The following is an 18572-nucleotide window of genomic DNA, read 5'->3' as shown; positions in this document are numbered from 1 at the left end:
AAGGATTAATGTGAATTTATTCTAATTTATTCCAGACTTAATCCCTCATAATATCCCTCTTAAGTAGCTGTAAGCAGACAAATGCACACAAGCTCACACGGGCAGTAATACCTGAGTCAGGCCTCTTTTCCAAAGTAGCCATCACTAGGAGTAGACAGATAGCATGTCTTTCTTGTTCATTCTGTCAGGTGATACTATGCATTCGCATTCATTGTAAAGCCAGAAAACAACTTTGAGAGCATCTTTACCCTAGAAAATCTAACATGCAGCATGTTTTAGCCAAACAAAATCATGTAGTGGCAGGCTTCAGCATGTGGTATCTTCATTTTTTTTTTTTTGCCTTCATAAATGTTAATCTGCTGGAGGTTTACCATGTTTATAGGACAATTAACAGCATGTTTAGGTAAATGCATTAGCCAACTGTTTATTTTAACCATGGCTTTTTTAGAAGACAATTCTTAAAATGTTGCCTCTTTTCGCCAAACTGAATTAAAATTAATTTTTCCTTATGTATTATTTTATTACAAACATGAATAATTATTTTCCTTAAGTTAAAATAACCATCTTACCTTTTGCTAGCTTGTAACTCTCCACGGCTCCAGCTGAATTAACGCCAAGACATGATGTGCACAGTGCTGCAACCTTATGGTAAAAGAAGGAAATTATCCCAACTGTGCTTCTGAAAAACATTTTTAGCAACTAACTGACTATATTAACTAATAATGGACGCAACTAATGCTGTAATTGTAGTAAAAACAGAGCCGGAGACCTACAGTAAACTCAGGTGGTTTCTCTTTGACTGATTAGATAAAGTCCCAGTTAAAATCTCCCTGCATTTCTTGTTGCCCTTGTTAGCCATCATTATTATCTGAACTTTATAAATGCTGTAAATTAATGGCCTTTTGGTAAACAGCGTCAATGTTATGAGTAACACGTGAGTAACATTAATACAGAACCCTGACTAAGAGTCAAGGCCTAGAGTAATTATGGCCCATGGGTACCAGCATGTATTGTTGTACAGTTCACATTTTAGGTGGACTTATTCAAATACATTATTCAATTCATCACCATTGGTGACAGTATTAATATTACAGGAAACTGTTCAGAATCAATGATTACATTATAATTTTTGTACCGTCATATTATTACTGTACCTTTATGTATTGTACTGTGTACCACAAAAAAACATGTATTGAGAGGCTCAGAGATTTGGGAGTTCACCATATGAAAACTTTCCCTAAAAGCTGTGTTGAAGGTGTTCTCCTGAAGTGGAAGTCATCAAAACACACCTGCTGGGCTTTCCAATTGTAGCTTACTTTAGGTCTAAATGCACAACTGCTCCGTCACGGTTTCTTGAATTTGGCTGACACTGACTGACAGTGTTTTGGTCTGAATCCTACTCCCCCATGTTGTTTTGATGGATTCACAGGGATCACAGAGGAGGTGAGAGGAAGTATACAATGCACTACTGCACTGACGGACACAGATATGGAAAAGAGTACTTTGGTTTTTCCTTTGATTTATACCAGTGGACCAAACATTTCTCTATTGAGAGATGGACACCAAAATATTCAGACTGTGCCTTCAAACTCATTACAAAAATAGCAAGTATTAAAGAAGGAAAATGTAGTATTTTGCATTCACAGCTAAGTTTCAAACCTTTTTTTCAGTATTATTATTTTTCATTGCCCGCCCACAAATGGACAAAACTGATTCATGCTATTTATTTTTCCCATTTCCCATGAAACAAAGTTTTACATTTACCCTAAGTTGTGACTTGATGCACTCCACCAGTGAACGCAACTAGTGTCAAAGCAGCTGAGGAAGACTGATTTAAACAATTTCATCTCATGTCATTTCCACATCCTCTAGTCTCCCTCTGCTTCTGCAATCTTCCTTCCATCGTTCCATTCATTAAACTGGCCCCTCTCCTTGTTGAAAGACTGACAAGAAAGCTGGTTATTCAAATTTAAATCAACACTGACAGAGAAGCAGATGTAAAAGGAGAGAGGGGGGTAAAGAGAGCTACAAAGCTTGTAACCTGACGTTGTTAGTATTAATGTGATTCCACCGCAAGGGTTGAGATCGATGCAGTCAGATGAGGGACTGTGTTAACATCCTAATCTCTAATAGCATCAGAGCAGCCAGACTATAAAAACCTCCACCAGTTCAGCTATGCACACACACACGCACACAAGCATAGATCAAGATGATAAGACAGACTGAGGGGACACAAGGAGCCATTAGAGGAATACCTGCATTGTGTGCTGAAAGAGCATACCCAGATAGCCCTGATGACCCCATACATGTTCTTCACTGCTGTTCACAAAGAAGCTCAGCTCACTGGAACCCACAGCCCAAAGAGCATGTAAAAAAACACCAGATTGATTCATTCAGCTACAGTTTTTACTGTGTTATTTTAAGGAGTATCTGAAATCGAATATTTCAGCTGTTCTGTGTGAGCAATGCAGATATGAGCTTCAGATATACAACACTGCAAAAGTTTTCATTTACTTACGTTTTGCTTCCAAGGAGTCAATTATCTTTTAAAGAGGTCTTCAACAATAGTTCTCCAGCCACTTAACACTGATCACTAATCATTCAGGCATAAAAAAGACACCTAACTCAAAGGACGACCCAGTCATGTGTCTACACATAATAGACAACTTAGCAACTGATTTTGTCACAAAAACACATTATTTTTTTCTCATTTCTTTAGTTGAATCTATGAGAAATAACAGAGATAACACAGTTTGACAGGCATAAAATAGTATTTTTGCACCAAGAAAGTGATTCCCAAAGTGCTATAGGTGAAAAACTTGTCAAATCTCAGCATGGTGTGCAAATTTGAAACCAGACAAATATAGGTCATAAAGAAAGAAGTAGTAGGCCTTAAAAAATCTGCAGCAAACAAATAGTATCTGAAAGTCATGTTCTTAGGATAAGAAATCCAACAAAGACTTGGCATGGGACCCGAGAGATGCATCTGGTCATTCAGTTCATACTTTTTACTCTTCACCAAAAGCTCATCAGAAATGGTTGTAGTGGAAGGATGGCTGTCAAGAAGCCAAGAAAGGATTTTCAACGAAAGCCAACAGGGAGAAAAGGCTGGTTTGCAAAATTACACAAGGACAAGAACTGGACAGAAAATCAGTCAAATCAGTTCTGAGGGAGTGAGGAATCCCAATTTGAAATGTTAACTTCAAATCATCAGTATGTATGGAGACGGTCCAGAGAGTATCTAAGTAATAAAATAGAGAAGAGGCTCTGCCATGGTTTGCATCTTAGGGGACTTTGTCAAAACTGATGGAATTATGAATGTAGAATAGTACTGTCAGATTCAGGATATAACACCGTATGGAAAGTGTCCAAGTGGCAACAGCATAACAGCTTTTCAACATGACAATGATCCCAAACTCATTGGCAATCCAGGAAAAGTATACCTGGATGGAAAAAAACACAATGGACTATTATCAGTCATTGATTGGCCTCCACAAACCCAACGATCTCGACATTATTAAAGCAGAAAACAGCCAAAGACGAGCTTTGAATGCCCTTTAAGAATAAGAAGCCTGGAGAACTATTGCTGAAGACTACTTAAAAAAATTACAAGAAATCTTGCCTAAGAGAGTTCAGGCTTTGTTGATGAATTATAGTGATCATACCAAATATTGTCCGCACTAAATTTTTGCTACTTTCTGTTTACATTTATGTTTGCAGATGTTTCAATAAATCACTCTACCTATTTCCCACTTTCAAAGCAAAGTATAAAGAAATGAAAGGTGACTTTTGCACAGTAGTGCAACTCATAATGAAGCTGCACTAGACAAAATTTGTATGTGGGAGAAAAGAGACTATCATCAACCTACTTAAACAACTCCAGGCTGAGAAAGAACAACTCTTGCCTTTCTAAGCAACATGGTTTTGCCCTATTTGCTAAAAATAAAATGTTGGTGGCAGACATATTCAGAGAAGAGAGAAAGGCACATAAAGAGACAATTTTAAACTGGGAACGAAACACAAAAAATCCTAATAGCACCATAATCATGTAATCCAAAAGTGAAAGATGAACTGATTAACTCTCACTGATATTTAGAGCTGTATAGTAAATACACAAATAGTTTATATAGTTCATACTTGTGGCTTCTCCTGTAATATGCTCAGATTGCATAACTACAGAAAGCATATGAGGAGTTTAAAATAGCTACTCTTTTTGCTAAGATCACATTCAGCCCAACACTCTGCATGCCACACGGCCCAAAAGAGAGTTGGAAAAGCCTTGGGCTATTCAAACCCATTTCCAAAACTCCTGGGACACTAGGTAAACAAAGTAAAAAGAAAATAGAATCATTTGAAAATCAACATCCCACAACCAATTAGGTCAATTGGCAACAAGTCAGCAACAAGACGAGTCTTTGGAGTATAAAAGGAGCCTTCTATGAATAAAGATAGCAAGGTTTTCAACACTCTGTGAAAGACTGCAGGGAACACATTAAGAATTATGGTTTTTAGCATAAAAATGCAAGAAATTAAGAAAAAGATCGAGTTTTAAAAAGTCAGGATCTGTGAAGTCTGTGACATCAAGAGGCTAGACAGTGCCGCTTCAGCCTAAACGGTGCTGCTAGCTCACCAATGTCTTCTTTAGGGAAGACATTGCTTTTTTCAGCAATCCACATTCTGCATATAACACAACAGCACTGCTCTGCATTAAGAGCCTGAGCTATAAATGGGCCCACAGAAAATATGCAGCGTACAAATTACAAAAAAGCACTATTTTCAAATAACAAATTTAGGTTTTAGGTGATTTAAAAACTGCCACATTCTGTTTTTATTACATTTATACAATGTCTAGCACTTTTTTTAATGGCTCATGTCGACAATAACAAAATATTTTAAAAAGCGGTCTTTACTTTTCTATGAGCCTCATTGCTGTAAAACATTCCAAATCTAATTCTGACTCATTAGTAAGCCTCTGGGGTGCTCCTGTCTCATACTGCAGACACAACCTCTGAGACTTGAATGTGTGCATGTTTGAGACAGCGTCTTTAATTACCCAGGTAACACATCCAGATGCTCCATCACTCTGGCAATGGCAGTGATTAAAAGGAGTAAAATATTCATTTCAATCAGACACCCACATGCCACATGTATAATTAATGTGCAGCGGAAGGACGCAGCAACTTTTACACCAGCGACACACATACACACGCTTTTCCATCACCATATTCCCTCTGCACATAACAGCCAGCTGCTGCATTTGTGTGTCTGTCTTTGTCGGGGCGGATCCAAGAAATGGAACCGTGGATGAGCCACTTCGAGCAATACTCCACAGGGAGGTCAAAGGTTAGCCAGACTGCATTCTGGGACATCATTCAGCCACCTACACAGCAGATGTGTTGTGTTGCTCTTTCACTGCCTTTACTCTCTCTGGGAGTGTTTTTGTTGGGAAAACAGCATCTTTAGTTTGCCACTTATCAAGCATTCAGCTTTCTGTGGTGTGGGTGTGCTGCCTTCACTGCTCCTTCTTCTACTTTTCAACAGTTCTGTGTTTATGTCAATACCTCAAAATACCTGTGAGCGGTTTGCAGAGGTCTCAGAAGCTGTCTGATGTCTCTAGTGGGTGGAAGACTATACAAACTCAAAACAATGTGAGACTTAAGGTGAATTTACAGACATAAAGTAGACATTTGATTTTGAACTTAGTTTGTGGAAAAGATCTTATCTGCTCAAGGCTGCGCATGCGAACAGAGAAACCACATCGAACAGGACTTTCCCATGCAGGATTCGTGCTGCATGTTAAAAATTAAACATCTGATTTGCATGTAAATCACCCCAAAAGATTCTCTCTTTCACACACTTGAAATGAAATCTTTTCTTTTCTCCTGTCAATCCCCATGGTTCCAGTTTGTTTTCTATTTCTGTCCTTTCAATCCATCTGACTGCTGTCTCTTTGTTTCCCTTGATTAAGCCCTCTGTCAAAGTATTGTTTAGACTCCAGCAGTAGGCTACAATTACTCAGCGCAGTGTGTGTATTGTATCACGCTCATTACAATTACCTCTGGGTGTGAGTGTGTCATCTGTTGCCTGCTCATGTTCCAATTTCTCTGCGAGTGGGGAGGAAGCTGCATCCAGCTGCCACAGTGTGCATGCAACAATATGACCCTGAAATAGATTATCTACATTATAATGAATGGGACCTGTGTATTCAAAAGTCCATAAAAAGGTCAAAATTGCCAAAAGAGACAACTTGTGTTCAGCAGCAGATAGTGAAAAGGCCCATACTCCAAAGCTGTTTAATACACATAATTTACACAAAATTGATCTCGTATTCAAGAAGCTACAACTTGTAGCAGTTGGCAGACATTACAAAAGAGCTGGGATGAGGCTGACTGATGGATATCCTAGTAGCTTCCATTTGATTACAACTGGCTTTGCATAATGTGGTCAATGAGATTTCAAAACTTTACATCTCTCTGATCAGCTGTGAACAGACAGCAAGGATATTCCCCAGGAGCCAAGCATCAATAAGTAAACCGCTGCCGCCACACGCACACTTCAAAAGAAACTCATCTTTCACCCCAGAATCTAATTGGTTGGTGTGACGATGCGAGGCGTTTGATGTTCCCTTACGTAATGTCACACAGGCAGATAATTTTACGCACATCCATATTACATTTCTGTTTGTTTAGCTGTATGCGCCCCTTTGATCGATGTCAATTTATAGATTTTAGAATAAAGGAGAAAAAAAGAAGAGATATCCAAGTTTGAATTTTATTCGCTAGTCACCTGCAAACAGAATACATATCCGCTGAGTTATGAATGTGAAAAAACCAATATGTGCTTTTCATTGGCTTGTTATGGACTGACCACTTACTCTAAAGGAGAAACCAACCCTAATATAGACCTACCCTGTGTTTTACCCTGTAAGAGAAAGCCTCCACAGCAGGTGTAAGACTCCCAACTGTTGTTTTTGGAGGCTAGTTCAGGTTCGGTGCCTAAAAAGCGTGACACAAATGAAATAATTTACCTCCCCACCCAAAAAAAACATAGTAGTATCATTTTTGATTTCACAGTGTAACCAAGTGTACCATTTCGTCTCCGCGCGCACACACACACACACATAAAACATTACCAAGATTTGAACCATAACTGCCCTCCCCTCTTCACAGTATGTCTTCTCCCGCAGGCTGTTGTTGTAAATATGAATGTTTTCTCAGTCAACTTGCCTTGTTAAATAAGATTTTACAAAATCCCATGATAGATTTCTTAAAGCTTGACGGCTGATATTGGCATTCCCGTGCAGTGCGCTGTGTTTTAAAACCCGCAAACAACCCAGCATAAATTTACACCATTAAGTCCCCCGGGCTAGAAAACAGATAAAGTGCTGTGCGTGTGGCATGAGAATGCAGTAGTCATAATGAGAATGTAGATGTCCTCTGGATGCCATGGACGCTGCCTCCAACAAGCACACGTAAGTGCTTACTCTCGTCTGTTGCCGTGTGTCAATGAATAATGCACATATTAATCTGGCAATGTATGGAAGCTAATTAATTCAGTATTTTCCTATTCAAGGTTATCTAATTAATGTGGTATCTTTGTAGTCATTAGGCATGGATAAAATTCTTGATTTATCTTCGTCAGCCTTTTACCTCAATTTTCTACTGATTTATATAATGACCCGCAGTCACTTCCTTTGTAAAACAACCGCCAGCTCCACCCTCGATTGTGGTGGTATCTGCAGTCTCTGCAATGGTGGGTGAGAATTTAACCCTTTTAGCACCTACACACTCAGGTGCATTTTTTTTTCAATTTAATAGACAATAAGAGAAAAGTTGCTAGCTGCAGTTCATACTCCACTATAGTCAGTCAAGTTTATTCAAGGAAGTTGGTGATGATTTAACACCCCTGTCAGCTGGTGCTCTGCAATACGTGCTGGGATCCCTCCTCTGCAGCAGTAGCAGTGGCACGGGCTGCCATAACTCTCTCTGGAATTGCAGCTGGGACCGGGCCTTTGCTTAAATGATCTGCATCTGGGGAAGAAGGAAGTGCAGTTTGGGCAATGAATGCTGCAGGCAGTCTTGTGGGGACTGAGGTGGGGCTGTGGGTCAACACAGGTTTGTCTCCCCTCTCTGGCCCTTCACTCCCTGGTGTTTTTCAGCAACACACGGACGCTCTTGGAGAAAACATCACGAGGATCAGTAGCAGGCAGAGCAGGACAGACGCATCTTTCCCTCAGCTCCAGAGCCTGAACAGATATAAAGCAAAAGGACAGACACACAAACACTTTAAGCAAAACAAAACAAGATTAACCAGGGCTGGTGAAAACTCTATGTACAAACTAAAATGCTAGCTTACGTGCAGGAACATTAAACGTAATTCATGCAAAGTCACATTTATAGTTACCATCTGACACCTTTCAAACAGTCATGTGCCCTCCTGCTTGTCAAAAGCTCAAACGCTACAGCAGAGTCACATTTTTAAAGCCTCCTTTGGACTTAAGTTTTGTCTTAGTTTTTCTAAATCTGACAAGTGGAGGATCTGACTTGAGCGACTTTTAAATTATGCCCTAAAGCATACCTGTTTTAATGTCTACTTTACTCTTAATGGGATCTTAATTAACTGAACGAACCTTGTGCTATGCTAAATCAGTCTTAAAACTAGCAATTAAGAGCAAAAACTCATGAGGAAAGTGTTTACTGAGGAGTAGCATCGTTTCCTCATAGACTTCTTTTCACAAACAGATGTACTGCCCACTACTGGCCATTTGAAAGAATGCAGTTTTGATGCACTTCTGCACTGACTTGGAAGCTACGTCCATCTTTTATATACATTCTATGGTTTTATAGAGAAACAGAAAATTATAAAGTGTCTCTGAGTAAAAGACATGGAAGCAGCTATTGTAGGCCAACATTAGCATGAAAGAGCCATGTAACTAGCTTGGCTAAAATGGTTATGGTTAAAAATATTCCAGTATGTGACGGAGCTAATGGAAACTTCAATCACACCCCGGCCGATAAATATATTCTCTCCGTCTGTCTCACACACCTACGCACATCCCAAGTCATTAATCTCTCACTTAGCACCACCTACAAGACTGAGCACATACGTGTACTTCCCACTCAACAGGCTCTCCCTCTCATGTTACCGGTGGACTTGATGTGCTGTGCTTAAGGATGATGAGCGCGCTCGTGGAGGTGGAGTGCCCCCACAAGAGTCGGGTTAGGTAGCTTGAGGCTGTCACCCTTTGCAAGGTTAAAAACATCACATTATGCATCGCTTTCACCAGACTGAGCTCAGCTGTTAACTGACTCATACATGCTGCTATGCTGGATCGAACAGTTAAGCATTGGAGGTACCAGAAACCGAGTCTTCTCAGCACCACACACACAAAGCAGGGCAATTAATCCCCAAACAACAGTCTTCATCACTTCACTGCCTGTGGCTACAGCCTGGTCTCGACAACAACTGCTGCTAGAGGTCAATCTACCTCACAGGGATACGACCGGGTGCACGAGCACATACACAGAACATGCACATATTCAACGACATAGGCACCTGATGGACAATTAGTGGTTTACCCATCTGTTCGTCTTTGTGCTTGGAGCATCTGACAGTGCTCCAACAGTCCAAATAACAGTCAAGGTTAACCTCACTGCTGTCTAATACATAGATTATTAATCCACCTTTCTGCTAACACTTACACGCACAGAAAAAGTTGTGAGGACTGTGGATGCTGACAGTCCTCACAACTGAAACTGCTGTCTTAACTGGTTGTTGATTTCCTTATAGACTTAAGATACCATTGATTGGCTGGTCACACTGCCAACACTGAGCTGCTAATGTGGGGCTGTTTTCTTTCAGGCACTCAACTCAAATCCTTCAAGACATTCAGCTAAGCAGACATCCAGGCCCTGGCACAGCAAAATGTTTTTGCTGTCTTCCTAAAACCCCACGTTTCTCCTTCCTTTCTGCCCTCCTCTCCATGTCTGCAGGTGGATTTATATCTCTCCAGACGCTTCATTAGTTCCATTAAGAATCTTTCCAACAGCTCCTAAAGCTACACTGTTTCTCCTGAAAAACAGAAAGGAGTAGGGCTGTGTCCCCACACAGGCCTCACAGATTTCTTCACTTCAAAGTTGGGACAAACATATGACTAAGAACCGACACAACAGTTTAGGGGGAAACAATCTAAGGAAAAAATACTGCGTGTGTCTATACCTCTGGTATGAGACGGTCCAGCTGAGCGACTCTGTTCCTGTGCGATGGGTGTGTGGACAGCCATTCAGGCAAGGTGGGCTCTCCTGATAGTTGGTCTCTGAGTTCCATCTGCTGCCAGAATACAGGTCCTGCTCGCACATCGGCACATGCCTGTAAATAATACACACACCTCAGAAACACACACAAGAAATGGCATCCCACTGTTTTGTTCTGAGATAAAAATCTTCACTTTAGTTTCCTTTGACAACAGTGCCCCCTAGTGTCCCGTGGACAGATTGTATGATTGGGGAACATTAGAGGAAACTGAATGAGGTTAAAATAAAGAACAGCTTATAAAAAGTAAAAACATTTTAAAATTATTCCTGAATTTTTCTTTCAATCTCAAGCTCCAAAAAGCTGGATTTAACACTTTTCCTCGAGTCATTAGCCTGGTTGCATGTTTTTAACCCTAAAAATATCATCGGAGTGAATGCAACCAACGAAAAAACACAGGTGAAAACACAAAAGAAGGCACCGCTTGAGCCAGATAAATGGTGACCAAATTGGTGACAGTGATACCTTAGCAGCCAATTGCAATCCGACTTGATCTGCCTCAGCCTCCAGTTTCCGACTGAAAGGGCGTTGAAACAGCAGCTAGAAAAGAAAAAAGCAGATTTCTGTGTAGGTGTGTAAAAACTACAAGATTATTGTACATTTTTATCTTCCAGTCATTTTTTTAAACTGCTGTAACTTTAATACTTCATATACATTTTCAGATAATGAATATTAATTCCTCACCTCTCTAAGCTTGCCCTGTACCCAGTGTCCCAGCATTGACAGGCTGTCGTGAGGACACATGGCCCAGATGGCTATCAGGAGAACAACAGACAGGAGCTCCAGGACATGCGACATACTGGCCTGTTCTGCCTGTGGAGGCAGTGAGGGAAGGAAAAGAAAAGGAAGGAAGGAGGATAAAAGAGAAAAATATAAGAACAGAAAAATAGAGGTAAAAAGTTTTGGGGAGGTGATTGAGGCTGCTGAAACATATTGATTGTTCCCATCTATTTTAGTGGAACATTTACGCTGTAACAGATTTAGAGGTTTTAACAGCCAATCCAATAGAGCACACCTACTGGGTAATACCAAGCCCATCGATGCTCATTCCCTTCATCTAATTAAAATCTCCTTCAAGCATTTCCTCTGAGGACGTTTAAAGTCTTGAAATACCCACAACTTCATTAGACACTTTTTTAGAACAAGAAGAATGGGCTTTAAAGCTGGAGAGAGAGAAAAAGACAGCCATCTGCGGAGAATTAATAAAGCACAGCAGTGCCTGAGGTCACTTTGGTCATCACAGCACCGGCAGGATTAGTGACTGTTTGGATGTGATTGTCACCGAGTCTTTTATCAACGGCTGATGCAACAAGACTGCAACAGATGCCACTTCAAGTTCAAGTTCAAGTTCAAGTTCAACTTTATTGTCACTTCAACCATATACAGTTTAAAAATACACAGTGAGGCGAAACAACGTTCCTCCAGGAACCAAGGTGCTACAAGACAAGTTAGTGCAATAAAAATAATAATATATAATATATCTAGTAATAATATTGTGCAAAAGAGCATTTACAGGTTGGTGTGTGCGATGGTTTGGTGGTGTAGGTCAGTGTGTTTGCGCTTTGTGTTGGTTAGTCAGTCCAGTCTCAATGTTTTGAGGTATTTGAGTTAAGCTGAGTGATAATGTTAGTGTATGTGTGTGTGTGCGTGTTTATCAGTCAGTCCCTTTTTGCTGAGGAGACGGATGGCTTGTGGAAAAAAGCTGTTGCACAGTCTGGATGTGCGTGCCCGAATGCTTCGGTACCTTTTTCCAGATGGCAGGAGTGTAAAGAGTGTGTGAGAGGGGTGTGTCCGATCAGCCACAATGCTGGTGGCTTTGCGAATGCAGCGTGTGGTGTAGATGTCCTCAATAGAGGGTAGAGAGACCCCGATGATCTTCTCTGCTGTTCACTTCAGCTGATATGATACTTCCGAGACAGAGCAGAAGTGATGAATAGTCAGGAGATCTCAGTGTATAATGCAGTATATTCTGCACCTGTAGGGGGTCCACATGCATATTTTACAGTGCTGTGTGGAACCTCCAAGACTGTGCCAAGGGCTAATAAATGACTAAAGTTTGTTCTTGAGCAATATTTGCACTTTAAGTGTTTTCAGTGACTCATTCACTGCAACATCTGCTGCTGATCAGCTAAGCCTATTAGATGTCAGCATACTGCACAGATCTTTGTGCACTGCAGCACTTCAGCCTCAGAAGCTAAACAGGTGTGAGGTTTGCTGCATTCAACTGAGTGCTTGTCTGTTACGGAAGAGTGTGCACTCAATGCATGAGAGAAAACATACAATCAAGGAATTTGTTTCTGTTAATAATACCAGTGGCAGGCGTAATTCTTTGCCTATTGTATAACTCCACTTATAATAAATAGTTCCAACTAGGGCTGGGCCATATTATACCGTTCACGGTAATACCGGTATAATGTTATGCAACGATAGGAAAATGAAATATCGCGATAGAATATGAGTAAAACGCGCATGCGCAGTGGCTTTGTTTTCATACGCACATGGCCGATTGTTGAGTGAAACAAATGAACCAGAATTGGTTTGTAAAAATGGTGCAACTTCAGTGATGTGGAACTGGTTTGGTGTTTGTCCGTCAGATACATGACAAAGCACATTTTTTTGCAGAACATGCAAGCGGCCGTCGTTATTGTCGGACTAAGATGCTCTTAAATCTGGGAGTAATCTGGGTCCTAAACTCCATATTCTTCAGGTCAAACGAACACTGCAGCATCACTGAGAATTAAAAACTGTCTAAATTCTTTCATCTTTAATAAAACGATCAGCATTGCTGCTTTACCAGGTGTAACTATGAAGTTTAACTTCCAGGCATCCATGAAAACAAAATTTATTACATTTAACGGAGTTAGAAGTTAGCAGGAAGCTAGCGGAAGTTAGCTCGCTAGTTTCGCTAGCATGTTCTGACTGAGAGACTGAGAGATTTCTGAAAAAAATCAAACGTACAGCTCTGCTATCACTTCCAACATAAATGAAGACAGGAAACTAAACAGCAGTGACGTTTATAGGGTTACTGAAGTTGGGCTAGCTGGTATTTAATGATGTGCTACGTGATCGCTAGCAACACAGCTATGTTAGCATAATATAAACAGTGAAGCTGGAGGACGAACACTAACACTTTTCCACTTAAAAAGGTTAACGTTAAGGTTTCTGACAGTTAGAGACAAACGCAATCGCATGGCAGGATGCTGTAAACGGACCAAACTTCAGTCAGAAGAACAACTGAGATAATCCATCCACAATACGAGGTCAGTCATTAATATACTGCAACAACATGGGAACAGAGCAGCTGCCAGAGAATTCAACATTAATGAATCAATGGTACAGAAGTGGAGGAAGCAAGAAGAATGAGTTTAATAAAGTTTGATTTATCTGACTGCTTTGTTTCGCTTAATGTGCCTTATAATCCTGTGCACCTTATGGTCCGAAAAATACGTACTGCACACTGCAGTTTAATGTTGCAAAGCACCTCTTTTTAACTTCAGTGGATATTATACATGGTTATGCTCAGGATATGTCAGCCCATTTCTACTGGAAATGCCTTTTGGTTAAACTTTCAGCAAGGCATTTGCATTTGCACTGTTACATTTTTATAAAGCTTTAATGTACATAAAAACCAGCTTCTTGTTTAAGTGAAAATAAATGGAAGGTTGTCTTTTTGCGCTAGTAATGTTGTGGAGTTGTATTTTGTCTCGCATCAATTATATCGTCAGTTATATCGTTATCGCAAATTTTCAAATATATATCGTGATAAATATTTTTGGCCATATCGCCCTGCTCTAGTTCCAACATCATTTTAACAATCAAAATAAATGCTTTTTAAGGTCCATTTAGGACTTCAAGAAATAAGAATTAAGATCCAATAATGTCAAAATTATGCACTATTTTTAGGCTTTTATACACAAGCCATTTTCAACAATTCAACAATCCATACAACCCAGTACTTCACATTATATTCTTTCCCACACATACCAGGCTTAAACAAACCATTTCCAAAGTTAATACCTTCAGCAGATATTGGGGAAATATGAAATATTTTAAGGTCTTATTTTTCTTGAATTCAATTTCAGAGTTTAAGACTTTTTAATAATCCAGAGAAACCCTGTATTAATTGTAAAAAATAAACCTATTCACTCTCAAGGTCAAGTCTTAAGGTAAATTTATGATGTGGAGTACAAACTATGCTATAACAGCAAACAGTCCGTGGAGGGTTATGTACTTACAGCGTGTCCCAGTAAGGCATGAGCCATCTCGTGTCCCAGTATAATAGTGAGCTGGTGAACATCTGCAATGGCTTCCAGCATTCCAGTAAACATGAAGACATTTCCATTCTACTCAAAGAATGGGAAATAACTTTTTAATCTTTGTAGGTGTGTAAACACTAGATTGCACCTTATAATAGTAAAATTTTTAGTGTTCAGCTTGTCTTTACTTACCGGTAGTACAAAGGCATTAACGCTGGGACTTTGCACCACATGGACAGTCCAGCTGATGTCATTCACTTCAGGGATGTCCTTGTTCCTTTGTGCCAGGTGCTGCACCACCCACTTCACCACCTGGTGACGAGGGTCAGTGACTGGAACAAGCAGCTCTGCATACTCCTCCATGTACTGAAACACAGAGATGACAACAAATATTTAAGGAAGAATTTCATTAAAAATGACATTTTTTCCATTTAACTATTCACCTTCTTACTTGTTGACTCAATAAATCTTCTTAGAAATGTTTGTGGAATGGATATTTGTGATTTTCTCACAATGTCACATGCAACACAACGTCTCTCACCGCATCTGAAGTCAGAGCTGCCATCTCCATGTAGTTCTCTTTACTGAACACAAGAAGGCGGGTCCGTCCTGTCAGGGGGGACTCGTCAAGGTGCGTTAGGAGGAAGAGGGCTACAATCATAATAGCAACACCTGCACCCCCTGCTATTTGCCAGCGCTTCTGCCATGCATATTTGCGCACCAGCTGCTGCCGTTTGTCTGGTAAGGCCACCCACCACTTCCTTATGCTCCTGTACAAAAAGAGGGGCTTTAGTGCTGCTGTAAATCCTTATGTAGCTCAGGCAGTACATTTAACACCTTATTCCAACAATTAGAACTAAATTAATTATCTGAAGCATGTTTAAAAAAAAATGCTCGGAGAAAAAGCCTGATGAAAGATTAGCAACCAAAGTTTCCCATAATAATGTAAGATAATAATGCAGAACAATAACCTCTTTTCTTTCCAGAGAAGCCTAACCTCAAATAAAGTGCTAAAACGTGCATAAATTCGGCAGGTAAATTTTGTAGTACTGCTCAAAGGCCAAAAAAAATGCCTGCTCTCTATTCTGTTGGAGGCAGGGAGGGGGAGACAAAATAATGTCTGCTATGTCTGCTAAATGATACCATCACAGTCACTCGGTTTCATGGATTACTTTGTACCAGTTAATTAAAACATAAAGCATGGAAACAATTTAGACAGTAATTTATTTGTTCTTATTTAAATCCAATAATTAAAACAGTTGATAAAACAATTAGGAGCGTGTTCATTATTTAATTAAACATTAAGTGTTGTTAAATGATATTATGCCTTAAAGCAAAAAGGATGCTCAATTTATCATCTGTATTAAGAGCTTTTCTATTGACACACCTTATTAAAGTCTTGCTTTTTATTTACATTCCAAATTTAAAATGTTACATCTATTTGAATTTGTAGACCATTATAGACTATAGTGTCGTATTTATACTGATTAACCACTTCAGTCTATACTTTTTAGGGGGGGTGACACATTGGTTGTGATTTTGCCCCTGTACACCACCACACTTTACTTAATATTATTTAAAAGATTAAGTTATGTTTGAAGTGCAAACTTTCAACTTTAATTCAAGTTGTTTAACAAAAGTCTTCCATTAGCTGTTTACAGCCAATTTTATCCAAGTTCCTTATTGTCAGAAGCACAAAAATAGGTAGACGACATTAAAGTGTAAAATTAAAAGATGCATTCAAAAGTGGAAATACAGCAGATTTTCAAAAAGGTGTAGACCACTGGTTACAGAGATCTGTCAAACATCGTGGAGGCAATGTTATGGCACGGCAGGTATAGCTGCCAAAAAATTACTAATTAGAGTTTACTGATGATGTGGCCACAGATAGAACTAGCACATCTGGGGTCTAGAGGGCTATACTCTCAGCCAAAGAAGGATTTTCATCCAAGCTTCATTGGATTCACAATATTCTGCCAGCCTTTTATCGGAGACTACAGCCAAGGAGCATCACAATCAGCCAGCACAGTGGTTAGCCCAACTGCCTTACAGCAAGAAGCTCCTGGGTTTGAATCCACCATATGACTTGGGTCTTTCTCTCTGTACTCCAGCTCCTAACCCCAGTCTAAAGACATGCAGTTAGTGGGGTAAGGTTCATTGGAGATTACTTGGTGATGAAAAAGTCTGTGGTGTATTGGCCTGCCTCCTTGTCCCCAAATTGGACAAGGAGCTACATAACAAAATAATTGATACTGTGTAAAATTATTATTCAGAAGAGGGGGCCATGTATAAAAATGCCTGTAATTTCTAAATATTTATTGCAATTCTTTTCTGAAACCCCTTAAATAAAAGCTCAAAGACTGCATTTGAACCCTTAAATTTTTTACAATCCACTGTGGTGGTGTTCAAAGCACAAACTACAAAAACTGTGTCTATCCAAAAGCTTGTGGACCTTCCTGCAAACACTATGTTTTTCCTACCTGCCCAGTATTATAGCCATAATCTTTTGCAGAGGTTTGATTATCATCCAAATGAGGGGAGCAGGCAGGGCCCTCAGGCGGGCAGAAGTGTGGAAGTAGTGTCCACATGGGGTCAGGACAGGACCACAGGGAAGAGGAGCAGTGGCTTTGGAGTAAATCTGATAACTCGTTGTCCGTCCAGTCAAAGAAGCTCTCAAGCGTACAGATGTGCTTATGGTATTTCGCCAACTGCTCTGAGGGTAAACAGCTCGTGTGCATACCCGGAGGTTCCCGATAAGATGCGACGAAAGCAAACTGAAGTGACAGCTCCTGAAAAGACTTCCGCAAAGTAGAGCCATGTTTTAATTTAATTTGATTTTTTAATGATACAATTTTTTTTAATTTATACGAGGACTGACCAAAAACAGTCAACGCAATGCGGTTATCTCATCCTAAAGGTCAAAATAAATCCGGTAGTGACACCTGGGGAGCTGCTCTCAGCTGTCAATGTCATCGCTAGAAGTGAAATTTACGTACACGTAAATTTGGTTATTGGGGGGAGCCGCGGAACTCTGAAATGCCTTCACCAGTCCAAAAGTTGGTTTTTAACACCATTACACGCTGAGCTGAAACACATTAATGCCCGGTGAGCCAAAAGGACGCGCTTTAAAATTACAAACTAGCGTTAACTGTAGTTTCTGGAACGCGCGCTCCTCCCAAATGATTCCACCTAGAAACAGCCCCGTTACGAACGTTCCGCACACACAGCTCAAAGTTATATTATAAACGAGCTAAGCGTTATATTATAGACCTGGAAGTTAACTGAATATATTTACATGTTAAGTGTGTGTCTTTTTTTTTTTTTTTTTTTTTTTTTAAAAATCATACCCAGGCTACTGCTTTTAATCCACCATAGTTTGGAGGCAAATATTCTACTTTGTACTCAAGCACATTTATTTTCATGTTTTACTATTTAACTTTTTTTGCAGTTAAAATAACACACATCAACTAATAAATTATCCTATTTTATTGTAGAGGTTCCCAAATCGTGTGCCAGATTAATGCCATAACTACCAATCTCAATAACTGTCAAACTTCAGACATGAACACAAGTGTGTGAAAACCGCTGATTATGTTAACCAGTTGTGTATATAAAGTATTTTTAACATTAGCTCCGGCTTCAACATTAAAGTGAAATAAACCACTGATTGATCAATGATCAATCAATGTTCGATTGCTTCATGGGATTACTTTGGCATCATGAGCACTTTCACTTTTGGTATTTTCAGTTTATTTTGATCCTAATTTTAACATAAATGGGAACTGGAATGCGGGTTTTTCACTTAAGGGTATTTTTACACTTTAGTGTAACTATCCATCCATTTTCTTCTGCTAATCCAACTTAGAGTCACAGGTGGGGGCTACATCCTATCCCAGCTGCCATAGCATGAGAGCCAGTGTACACCCTGGACAGTCCATCATACACATACAACTAGTTTAGAATCACCAGTTAACCTAACCGTACTACTGCCTGTCTGGTTATCTG

The 18572-nt window shown here is 39.8% G+C and overlaps 1 protein-coding gene across 1 annotated transcript; it reads right to left on the bottom strand.

Moving 5' to 3' along the window:
- Nucleotides 1-6764: 6764 nt before the first annotated feature.
- oma1 (OMA1 zinc metallopeptidase) lies at nucleotides 6765-17732 on the bottom strand. Its single transcript, XM_085347992.1, is given in 9 exon segments — nucleotides 6765-8140; nucleotides 8142-8245; nucleotides 10219-10368; nucleotides 10777-10851; nucleotides 10996-11124; nucleotides 14547-14654; nucleotides 14760-14933; nucleotides 15109-15337; nucleotides 17048-17732. Coding segments are annotated over 9 exon segments (1539 nt in total). The 5' UTR covers nucleotides 17386-17732; the 3' UTR covers nucleotides 6765-7908.
- Between the last annotated feature and the right edge of the window lie 840 nt (nucleotides 17733-18572).

The sequence above is a fragment of the Diplotaxodon limnothrissa genome, linkage group LG23 (assembly GCF_057381915.1).
Source record: "Diplotaxodon limnothrissa isolate DT_005_m linkage group LG23, D_limnothrissa_male_GT1.1, whole genome shotgun sequence".
Classification (NCBI taxonomy): domain Eukaryota; kingdom Metazoa; phylum Chordata; class Actinopteri; order Cichliformes; family Cichlidae; genus Diplotaxodon; species Diplotaxodon limnothrissa.
The sequence above is the reverse complement of the archived record's forward strand: the minus strand, read 5'-3'. Positions and strand labels throughout refer to the sequence as shown.